Source organism: Zymoseptoria tritici, chromosome 6 (assembly GCF_000219625.1).
Source record: "Zymoseptoria tritici IPO323 chromosome 6, whole genome shotgun sequence".
NCBI lineage: Eukaryota > Fungi > Ascomycota > Dothideomycetes > Mycosphaerellales > Mycosphaerellaceae > Zymoseptoria > Zymoseptoria tritici.
In genome coordinates, this window is record NC_018213.1 from 1,450,371 (window position 1) to 1,461,973 (window position 11,603).

Genomic DNA, 11,603 nt, shown 5'->3' on the forward strand with positions numbered 1-11,603 from the left:
TACTGAATCTGTCGATGGTATCAGACGATCTCACATTAATAGGGATCTCCTTCCCTTGCATAGTCCTGACAAAGACGCGAACCTAAGGGTCGCGGCCAGCAGATTGGCGAGGTACGGAAGAGTGTGGCAGATGACGATCGATCGAGTGGCGCTCGTACTCGAATGAGGGTGATGGAGGTCTCTTCGACATAAGGTGTATGTGTCCGGTGTCGGTCGCGATTTGATAGCTGGAGTCTCATCGGAGACAGCGTCCTCCTGCTTCATGCTCTCTGCCTTTGCCTCGTCCCGTTGTTCCTGCATAGCATCCAGAATAGCCTGCATACAGATCGCATTGATCCGGTCATTAGTTAGCGTGCTGTGCTAATCATCGATGTTGTGCACAATGTTGGTGGGCAGCTCGATCGTGAGCCGAATGCGTGATGGCGCCATCGTGGCGGTGCGATTTAAGAGAACCACATATTGCAGTGGATCTGTCAATGCTGAAATCTCCCCTGCAGTAATCTCCTCCCGCCTTTCCTCGCGGGAAAAGTTGCTGCTCTCTCGACTGTAAGCAATGTGAAAGATCACTTCGCCCTACAGAGGTAGTCTTCAGCTGCTTTACTCGATCGCGTTCGCCTTCTTGCCCCACTTCCTTACTCGTGCGGCATGTTGCGCATCCGCATCCTTGTCTGGGATGATAGACACCTCAACACCCTCAATCTTCGCGCGTCGGAAGACAATCTGCGTCGCGAAGCGGGTGCACAGTCCACTGTCGCGCGGCAGTGGTTTGCGGATGAGACCTTCAAGCACACTGGACTTTCCAGATGATTGGTCGCCGACGACGACGATTTGAGGGAGGTCAACGAGTTCGCCGACACCACAGGCGAAAAGTTTATCGATTTTGTCGAGCATGAGCGGGTCCGCGAGTGCGGTGTCACAGACAGGGGCCATCGTCGATGGCACTGCTGTTGTGTGTGTTGGGCGGATGGAAAGTCTGGAGAAGTGTGCAAGAAAGCTAGACATGACCTCCCGGTCGTGTTTAATGATCGCGGAGGGCTCCAACGATGTTCCTCGCCACAGCTCCCACATCTTTGTCGTTTGACACCCACCATGGGATGGATCTGACTCCAGAGCGAAAGCCGACATGCGACTCAGATTCAGAAAGGAGCGAGAATAGACAAACACTCTCACCACTCTGAATGTTATAGTATGTCGCTCCAGCTCTTGCCCCTTACTCTTCGGCCGCGGGATTTCCTCCAGCAGGTTTCAGCGATGATGTTGCGATGTTGCGTTGTGACCGTGCGAGGCCGTACGTTTTATCCAGAAGCTTTCGATGCACTCGCTGAGCGTCGACGCGATGCTCATAACAAAGCGAACGTGCGACGAAAGCCGCGTCCAGGAAGGAGAGTCTCCCTTCGAGCTCATAGGCACATTTTCTCAGCCCGTGGCATGGATCGCACGTCTCGTCGACTAATGTGCGCTCGAGGGAGATGGATTGAGGAGGTGTGTCGAGGAGATGTGTCGTCTCTGGGTCGTGAAGCTGTTGGTAGCGGCGACAAAATGGCGGTGCATCGTACGTTCCTGGAATGGCGTAACAGGAGTTGTTGCAGGCATGATAGTTGGCGATGTGCTTCTTGGTTGCGACTTCGAGTGCAGTAAGCTGCGTCTGAGCGTTGCGGAAACAAGTATAGTATTGGCATTGTCGAGCTTGTCCATATTTGCAGAACTGCGTAATCATCCGCAATATTGAGGCGTGCGGTGCGGTCGGCGCGTCAACGAAGAAAGTCCAAGATTAGTGTGTGAGATACTCTGAGCAGCTGCAGTGATACGTCGTTCGTATTCGTATCGAAGCCGGGCGAGCACGCTAGGCAAACCTTCAGTTTCTGAGTGCATCTCGCACTGGAACACGTCAACGCGTTCTCCTTTGACAGCGTGTTCTCCTAACAGCGTCAATGCACTACCCAGCTTCCGCGAGTGCATCGGACTTGCTGCAAATTGGCAATGGCGTTGGCAGGGGAAGAAGACGACTTTGAAGACGACTTGTGACGACAACAGCTGTGCAGGTAACTCTTTCGCCACATATGTCTGGTCATTTCTGACTATGTGCCGCAAGCAGTGTCAGAACTCGGCAACAAAGGCGCCATGTGCAGCTTCAACGACGATCCGAGCGCCGCTCCTATCAACCCGCTCCAGCAGCGTCACCCGGACCGAAACAGCAACCAGTCTGAAAGACAGCCAAAAGCTGCACCCATCGCCCGCTCACGCAGCTTCGCCACCTCGCGAGCTACTATCAAGTCAGAGGACACCCTTCCTCTTCAAAAGTCGACGACCGCCCACCCACACGACGATCGAGCATCCCACTGCACCAACCATAGCTATCACCGAAACATCCTCGCAACGCCAATACCAACCATCCTTCAGATGGCGCATCCCATCAAATAACCCTGCCGCCAGACCATTCGGTCACACGATCAAGATGTTCTGGGCACTAGCGTCTGAGCTTACAGATGGTGATGGTGTTCCAGTCTACAAAGAAAGCAGAAGGTACATCCACCGGCTCGTCACAGAGCACTGCCGGCTTGTGAGTTGTTCCCGACTCGGATAATACAACTCCTACTCGCTTCGGCCTGGGCAATCCACCTTCCATTTCGACAAGAACGACAGATCGCGCTGCGCATAAGCAGATTATCACCCAAGCTGGATCCGAGGAGATGAAGTTCCGGACTTGATCCTGCGCAAGCCCTCCCTCCCTTCAACACAGGATGTGCGCGTCAATGGGAAAGAATGACAGGAGAACTTGGACAAATTGCTGGATATCGAGGGTCAATGCATATCTCGATCGGATGCACCGGCAGGAGTGAAGGCCACTGCAGCGAGCATCCTTCATCTCCGAACGGATTGATCTCCGTGGCAAGGATTGCGAAGCAGACACCTGACAGAAGCCTACCAACGATTTATCCTCCGTCAAGCTCTCTACATTGCTGCTACAGTCTTTCAAGATAATGCTTATCGAGAAGCTATCAATCAGGGAGGGTCTGTCGGAGAAAGCTGGTTAAGCTGTAGCACATCTCATCGTCGGTAGGTCGAGCAGTGGACTGTCGCGTCATCGAACACTTGCCAATTCCGAAGAACAAGAAAGAGAGAGTCTGCACCCAGGAGGCCGAGATGTGGTACGACACTGATTAGAAGGGTCAAGCAAAGCAGGCAGTGACAACGTTAAAGGTACAAGCAGGCGGCCCCGGGTATGGGAGAGACCATGCAATGGAAAGCAAGCGATTATGGCCCGCGCGAACAAAGATAGTTGGTCCAAAGATTCATCGATAAGTCCAAAGTTTCCAATCGCAGTATCTTACACAGCAGAGACGTGCGGAAACGCAGGCGATTGGTACCAAAAGTCCAACAATAAGCTCATTACACATCGCTGTATTGCCTTTACGCATGCCGGTGGTTGACGAACACATCTCCTGTTTGATCATCTCTTTGAGCTCTGTGCAACTCTCCTCTCCCTTATCGACACCGCTTCTCCACACTACCATACAATCTCTTTACCAATACACAAGCTGCACCGCGGAGATGGGAAGGAAAGTATCCAACACAGCTTTCGGAGGTGCACTCTACAAGTCTGCTCGTCGTGGAGAAGCGGGTCTGCGAATCAAGTGGCCGTTACCTTACACAAGATGACCCCATGCAGACCACCGCGCCGGAAGAGAGTCAAAAGGAGAGACTGGTCCCAAACCCTTCTGATGAGATTAAGGTCCCCAAAGACGGGCTGATCCTCCGATTCGAATTGCCTGCAGATGTTCCTCATTCATGACTTATAGTGGACTTTCTTTCGCTCTTACATTTTCATGCCCACCTCTAAAATCTGATTATGTCCGCCATGCTCTTGTCGTACAGCTCAAGAGTCAACATCAAACAGTCCTCAAGAGGCCGGCAAAAGTTCACTATGGAGGGCCTCGGCCAGCTCGTGCTTAGCGATCGCCGATATCTACTGCGATACGTAGAAGCAAAAGAAACCTACCCGCCAGTGTCATGGAAAAGGCAAAAAGAATGGGCAATCCAAGAATCGAACTTGGGTCAACTCCTTTTCTCGCGACAAAGCCGGGGTGAGTCAGACCCCAAATTGGATGGTAACCGGCAAGCCTGACAAACAGCACTCGTTCAGCAAGTCGGACAGAGAGGAGCTATCTTAACCACTAGACCAATCGCCCGGAAGTGTGATGGTAACAGGGGAATTGTGATCGAATATAATCGCCACATCCGTAGCACATTGAGCTGGCCTTGCAGAGATGAAGACACCGTACCTTGCGGGACATTGAATCATAACTATCCCTACTTTTGATCAAATGAAATCCGGGGCGTGTGTTCGTCCGCCGCATAGCTACAGATAGTCAATTTGCAACCCCCTTGATTTGAGTAACAGTGTGGGCGAATGGTATCAGACTGTCGCCTGTCAAGGACTCAGGAGTCTCTTCGATTTATTGCATCCACATATGCCGTCTACACCATCATTCCTCGCGAGGGTCACAAGCAAGGAAATGGCAGTGGCCTTCAGCAAGAGATGAGGAAGAACCATACGGAACCAATATCCGGCCATAATACCGTCCAGTGCGCTGATGCCCTGCCGGCGATTATACGGGATTGATATGCAGCATTGGCATGGTCCAACGAGATGACTTTGTTCCGATCTTTCCCTGCTCCTTTCCGTCCACATCATAATGCTCGCGCGAAGCCAAGCAGCTCGAGTGCGTAGCGCAATTGTTCAAGCGCGTCGTGACTCTTTCTGCTGTTTGTGTGCTCCATCCCAGGATCCCGATTCGCAAAGGCTGTATAAGATGACCTGAGAATCACAGAGATCTTGTTGCGCTGTTGTGAAGTCGCTCGTGGGTTACGTGGGCAGGCTGGACTCTCTGCAGCCGATCGAGACCGCACTACTCCTTGGTGTGTGCAGAACGGAAAGTATTCAAGAGCATCGGAGACTAGGACAAAGGATGGAGTAATAGGCTGGTCATTCGCTGTATAGTACAGAGGTGAAGTCGACGCTACGGGGTCTCGGCGACTGCCGGCGAAGGTGCGAATTTTACATCAACCTCACCTCATCCTATCACCTTATTCCTTGATCAATCAATCAACTCATCATTGTCCATCTTCAGAAAACTCCGCTTCTAATGCCTGCCTCTCATCATCTTTTCATTACGGAGTCCCGTTCTGAACAGGGACCGCGTCCCTTGCCAATGTCTCCTCCATCACCTCTGCTTCCAATGGCCCGCTAGCACCCAGATGTGCATCCAGCATGAGATTTTCGATATCGCCGGAAGCGACCTTCTACTTCCTCCGCGTAAGCTTCCTCGTAGCGACGTTCTCGGTGAGGCCTCCTTGTACAAAGAGAGATCCTGTAACGTCAGTTCCAAGTGGCTTTGTCTATATCCCCCACGAATTCGTAGCACGTCTTTGTCAAAAGAGCTCGAACACTGTAGACTTCGTTCAGCGTGGACTTAGATAGTTGGAAGCTGCAGACAATCCACTTACGCAACGTCCACCATGTTATTACATTGATTAAGTTGGCAGGGTTGCGGCAGTCTTCTTTGTTAAGCTTGTCACCCGTGGGGTCCTCGTTTGAGCAGACTGGGGCCCGGCAACGGCCGGAGACTTTGACTTTGTCCAGTCCATCCGCATGAGTCGACCTTGCAAGATTCTGAAGATCTCACAAGTTTGCTTTGTGTCCAACCAGATGTTATTCAAAGTCATTCTTCCTCAGCTTACGCAACCGTCATCTCGTAGTCTCGACGGCGGATCTAGAGTACCGCTTGGGCTTCGGGTCCAAATCAGAGACCGCTTCCTACTTCGCTAGCATCCGAGGCCACTACGACTTGTACGTCAACGGCCCAAGCATGCGTTCAGAAGCTCCCATCGCCACGTATAGGGACATGACACAGCATGCGTCGGGAAGAATGGTGATCGTCTGCTGTGGTAGTGTGAGGACACTACGAAATGGAAGTGTAAGGAAGCGCGGTGGTCTCTTGAGAACTTCCTGTACAATTCCCATATGAGCTTTTTTATTACCCGATTCGGAAGGTGTGAGAAATTTTAGTGTGAACCCAAAGCAATGGAAGCCAAAAGAAATATCCACTGTGTTTTTATGACTTTCAGACAAGATGTATGTCTGCGCAACTTGCATCAACAAAAGTGAAGTTCGTCGTCATTGTTGATCCCTCCCGCTCCCGGGTCGACGCCGCCGCCCGATGCAGCGAAGCGGGACTAGCGTGTTTTTTTAGCGGCGGTGTGCGCACAAACACGAAGTTCGAATTCTGCTGCGCTTCCTCTTCTTCTTTTCTTCAACAACATTCGCGCGCGTACCGATAGCAATCGCTTTGCTATCACACAACCTCAAAAAGATCTCGCAGACAGGCTTGCCTGTTCTGCAACCGCTCGCGTTTGTTGAGGCAATTTTTGCCGTCTCGACCCTTTGCTGGGTCACCCGGCTTCGGCCAAAACCCCTTTTCCAAACGGAAGGTGTGGTGCATGTAGCATTCGCTACTGTACCGAATCCTTCCTACGGTCAAGGTTCGTACTCCGGTACACTTCGTACTTCGGTACAACCCGGGTTGGGTCCATTGTGGAACCTTCTCTTTTTCAAAAAAAAATGTCCTCTCACGAGAACACCCCCGCTGGCAACAGCACCAACACAGATCGCAGCCTTCGATCTGGCGACGACAATGGCACTGGCAGTGGCAATGGCAATGCCGCAGGAGGGACGGACAAGGCCAAAGCTGAGACTAAGGCCAAGTTCGACGAAGCTTTGAAGAAGTCAAAGGCCAAGAAGAAGAAAGGTGGGGCGCTGGCTGCTCTGTTCGAAAACCCGCCGGATCTCAGCGACAAGGCGACCTCTTCCGCAGCGCCCAAAGGTCCTGCTGCTCCCGCGCACAAATCGCCCATCGCCCAAGAGGATATCGGCGCAGAGCCTGTCGTCGAGCAGCAAGGCGGCGCAGAGAGTCCTAATGCCATGGAAGGCTTGCCGGCCATGTTCGACGAGGACCGTATCGAATACTCGGACGATGAAGGCTATGTTCCGCCCAAGGTAGCTGTTAAGCAGACTCAGCAGAGTGAGACTTCTGCGCCTGAACAGGATGATGAGGGCGACTTCATCATGTCTCCTTCGCGCGACAACGGTTCATCGGGACCAGCGAACCCGACCGATCCTCCAGTCGATCAGGACGGCGACTTGGACATGTCTAACAGCGAAGCCGGCGCATCAGGATCACAGAAGCCTCCCGCGAAGAAGAGCCGGTGGGATAACGCACAGTCGGACGATGTGATCTTTGGTGCCGCTCATGATCCCCATGCAGGTGAAGTGTGGGACTTCGTCTCCAACCGCAAGGGCCACCGCGAGAACTTTGAATTGGGTCGCGCAGCGTACAAGCCGTTGATGACGCAGAATCGATTTGATGTCTTCGACGCCGTCGTCGATCAGCACAGCATCGTGGACCCGAAGAATGCCCCTGCGAGTATCAAGCGGAAGCACACGGAAGTTGCGAGTGTCGAGGTGCTCTCTGAGTTGCCACACAACATCCGTTACCCGGATGAAGAGAAGTATCCCCGTTTCCTTGCCTGCGACAAGTTCTGCGACTTCCCCTTGGATGAAGTTTACGGCGGCGCACAAGCCTTCCGCGGGCAGGATCGACCCAAATTCCAGGTGCAGATCGGTCCGGACGAGAACGATGTCGTCTCCTACGATCCGACCAATTCGGACCATGCGGTCATTCAGATCCATAGCGCTCCCGATGAATTTGCGACGCATTGCTTCGGCGCATTTCCCCAGGCGAGATACGACCAGCCCGCAGTCGATGCTGCCCTTAAATCGAAGACGGCTCCAATTACTCACGGCGCTCCAAATGAGGACGGTTCTGCCAAAGTCGCGCAGACAGCGGACAAGAACAAGAACATTGCCGCTAACAAGGCCAAGGAAGCTGAAGACGATAAGCTCAAGAAGGCAGCCGCTGAGTTGAGCAAGCAAGAAGAGGAGAAGAGGAAACTCGCCACCAAGCTGAGCAAGTTCGTCAAGGTTATGTATCTTCCGGACACACAGTACGGCTGCACTGTGATCTCGATCGAGGCTCGGACCGTCGCCGGTGGTGAGGAGTTTCTCGCCGGTTCTAAGGAGGCTCCACGCAAGGTTCGATGCGAGATCTATGCAAACAGCCTGCGACGAAGCTTCACTGATGTCGGCTTCCGGATGAGCATGGGCAAGGACAGGGAAGACCTTGTTGAGCTTCCTCTCAATGATGACCTTGCGCAGCACGCGAAGCACGACATGGTCGTTCGCACGGACATTGACCTCATCCCAGCGGGAGATGAGCCTGCCCAGGGAGCGACAGGCCGTCCAATCTGGCAAGGTATTTCCAGGACGGAACTCACGCAGCTGGGCCAGCGGTTTGATGCCGATGCCTCGATGTTGAGTGAGTCAGAGGGGCTAATCGTTCTGCTGGATCGAGCAAGCAGCTTCACCATCTTCAAGATCCACCGTAAGGATGAGGCATCGGAGATGTTCGCTCGCGTCTTTCGCTCTTGTATGTACGCCTGTGCTATCCTTGGGAACTTCTGGTGGTACGTTGTCGCAACTGCCGATCACCGGGACGGTAAGACTACATACTGGCCCCTCTCGGGACAAGACTTTCCTTGGAGCCGCGCATGTATCCCGCGCTGGATGATCAAGAAGTGGAAAGTCCACTTCAACGAGCAGGGCGTCGCCATTGAATCCGAGCCCGCACAAGTCGAAATCTTCGGGAGGAACAAGGCCCGTGGCTTTCCGGACGACGCCACTTCCACCTTCGTCCAGCGCCTTGCCACCATGCGCGAGCAACAACACGGCATGCGGCAGCTGAAGGAGTTGACGGCCAAAGATGGAGTCTTGATTACGGCCAAGTTCATCCCGGGCTTAGCTGGACATTACGTCGCGTGCGTGAGAATGGCTGGCAAGACCAACGCCAAGCCGTCCATAAAACCAGGAGTCGGGACGAGAGTCAAGATTGGTGTCCATGTCGACGGATACGACGTGCAGATGTCCGGCGGCGTCGTTGAAGATGCATTCGAAACCGATGCTGACTACTGCGTCCAGGTCCTCCCCGAGGGCAAGAATGCTGATAAAGTGAAGATCGAAGACCGAACCGTTGTGTACAATATCAATGTCGCGTTCCAAGGCGACATCCAAGGTTCAACCCGCCAGCGACGTGCACTTGAGATTCTGCAGGCTGGTCAGCACCAGACTGAGGGACCGTGGCTCCCGAGTCTGGTCCTCGGCGCTCCGCTTCCTGAGCACGGAGAGAAGGTCGACTACATGGCGCGACAGCTTACCGGTCCGGCGTGGCATGCTTTCAATGATGAGTTGCAGCGCCACCGTCTCAATCCTGCACAAATGAAGGCTTGCGTTGACTCGGTCAAACCTGGAAAGGGCGTGCTTTTGCTCTGGGGTCCTCCGGGTACTGGAAAGACGAGGACTTTGATTGCGCTGCTTTGTGCGCTGAGCGCCGCCAAGATTAGGGTCGTCGTATGTGGTCCCACCAATGGCTCGGTGGCGCTGTGCGCGCGAGAGTTCCAAGAATTGACCAAGGACAAGGTTGATCCTCTCTCGTGGGCGGTGTTCGCCGGTGGCCTCTCCAAGGTCAAGGTGCAGCCAGATGCAGCACAGCAAGGTCCTGAGCCCGGGCGGAGCAACGTGCCTCGTCGCCATATCGGAGATTTGGAAGCTGCGATGACCGCGGATGACGAAGCCAGCGCCGAGACTCGTTTCATTCGAGAGCTGGCTATCCACGAGCAACTGATGTCGGAGGCGAAATCGCGCGGCACCGACGTCGAGGACATTGGGTTTGCGACGAAGAAGCTAACATTCATCCAGAAGAAGGCGGACGGAGTGATCGCCGAAGACAGCGATGACAAGATTGCTCTTGCGAAGCGATACATGGAAGTCCTCGAGCGTGTTCGGATGTCCCACACGTCCGGCGGAAAGGCAATTTCTCGCGAGGAGCGCTACGCCTGGGCGGACATGGAAGAATCGACCAACGCATGGTACATTGAAGAGAGTGTGTCCATCGTGTTCGTGACCAACAACTCTTCCGCGCATCCGGTTTTGACCGAGTCATTCAAGCCGGAGATGGCTCTTCTCGACGAGGCCGGTCTTGCTTCTGCGCCCGACCTCGCAATCCCGCTTACCGCGTACAAGGAGCACCTTCGTGCGGTCGTCCCTGCCGGAGACCCTGAGCAGCTGGGTCCGATCATCTCATCGATGGGAGTCAACGAGGGGCAACGTGTCCTTGAGGTGTCGTTGTTCGAAGATTTGCTGAAAGTCACTGACCAACAGAAATCTAACGCTACAGAATATGACACAGTCATGCTCGACCGGCAGTATAGAATGACTCCCGACGTGTCAGAGTTCGTGCGTCGTCGAATCTACCGCGGCAAGCTATTCGATGACGAATCTGTCATGGCTGAGACGGACCTGCAGAAGAAGATCAAGGCAGCCTTGAAGCCATTTCAGGATGCCGGAATCTACAACGGTCGTGCGCGGATGTGCATCGACTCGCGATCGCCTAGCGCGAAAGCAGAGGGCAGCACCTCCGTGTTCAACGAATTCGAGGCACAGGCCGTTGCTCGGATGGTACATTTCTTTGTTATCGGGAATGGCATCGAGCCCGAGAACGTCCTAGTTGTCACGCCCTACAATGCACAGCTGAGGGCTATCCAGGCCTACTTTCGGAAGTTCAGCGGAGAGGAGGGCAAGCTGTTGTCCAATGTTCAGCTCTCCCCTACTTACCAGGCGCAGGGACGCGAGCAGAAGATCGTGCTGCTTTCCCTGGTGCAGCACGAGAAGGATGCTAACCACCTTGGCTTCGTTGGAGGATCAAAGCAGTTGACTGTTGAAATCTCTCGGGCGAAGGACTTCGAGATCATCTTTGGCAACTTCGATGGCTGGCGACAGCTCATCGTCAATGGTAAGAAGGTGGCCAACCGCACCGGCCATCTTTGGACCAGGGAAGTTGGGGTCTTCAGGGACTTCATTAGCGACTGCCTCGACAAGGGGGACGTCATGCTGGAGTCTGAGATCCGAGCTGTAGAGGCCGCTCGAGCAGCCAAGACGAAGGATTTCATTATCGAGGCGCCTCACTTCAAGCAGGCGGTGGAAGTTCAGCCACCCAAGGCCACCGTCAAGGATCCTTTGGCGTCGAGTGCGTCCAGCGGCCAGAACAAGAGCAAGAACAAGAAGGCCAAGACCAGCGACCCCAATCCGACATTGAACATGGGTATGAGTATACCGGAGCGGCCTGCGAGTGGATTCCAGGGCAAGGGCAAAGGCAAAGGCAAAGCCAACATGAAGTAGGACCCTTTCCTCCTCCTGACCTCCTCTTCCTCTTTCGTTCATCCTTCTACTAACGTGACAGATCGCTGATGCGGAAATGTTCGGAGATCACACACATTCAGAGGATGGTGGTCACGCGCGGTGAGCGAGTCGGGGCCTCCGCGGGATCTCTTTCGAGAGGTTCGACATTTTCGGGAATCACACCCATCAATGGATGGTGATTACGGCGGACTGCGATGGATGGGGCAGCCGCGCGACAAAGTTCGCAACAACG

The 11,603-nt window shown here is 53.9% G+C and overlaps 3 protein-coding genes across 3 annotated transcripts; 1 reads left to right on the forward strand and 2 right to left on the reverse strand.

The window, feature by feature from the left end:
• Positions 1-597: 597 nt before the first annotated feature.
• On the reverse strand, positions 598-930 carry MYCGRDRAFT_43504 (uncharacterized protein; the record flags this gene model as incomplete). The annotated part of the gene is made up of 1 exon (XM_003851777.1): positions 598-930. The coding sequence occupies one exon, from the start codon at positions 928-930 to the stop codon at positions 598-600; it is 333 nt and encodes a 110-aa protein (XP_003851825.1).
• A 244-nt stretch (positions 931-1,174) lies between these two features.
• On the reverse strand, positions 1,175-1,730 carry MYCGRDRAFT_104874 (uncharacterized protein; the record flags this gene model as incomplete). The annotated part of the gene is made up of 1 exon (XM_003851776.1): positions 1,175-1,730. One exon carries the CDS (start codon positions 1,715-1,717, stop codon positions 1,211-1,213), a length of 507 nt encoding a protein of 168 aa, XP_003851824.1.
• Positions 1,731-1,919: 189 nt separating this feature from the next.
• On the forward strand, positions 1,920-2,886 carry MYCGRDRAFT_104876 (uncharacterized protein; the record flags this gene model as incomplete). The annotated part of the gene is made up of 2 exons (XM_003851469.1): positions 1,920-2,042; positions 2,093-2,886. The coding sequence occupies one exon, from the start codon at positions 2,122-2,124 to the stop codon at positions 2,419-2,421; it is 300 nt and encodes a 99-aa protein (XP_003851517.1).
• Between the last annotated feature and the right edge of the window lie 8,717 nt (positions 2,887-11,603).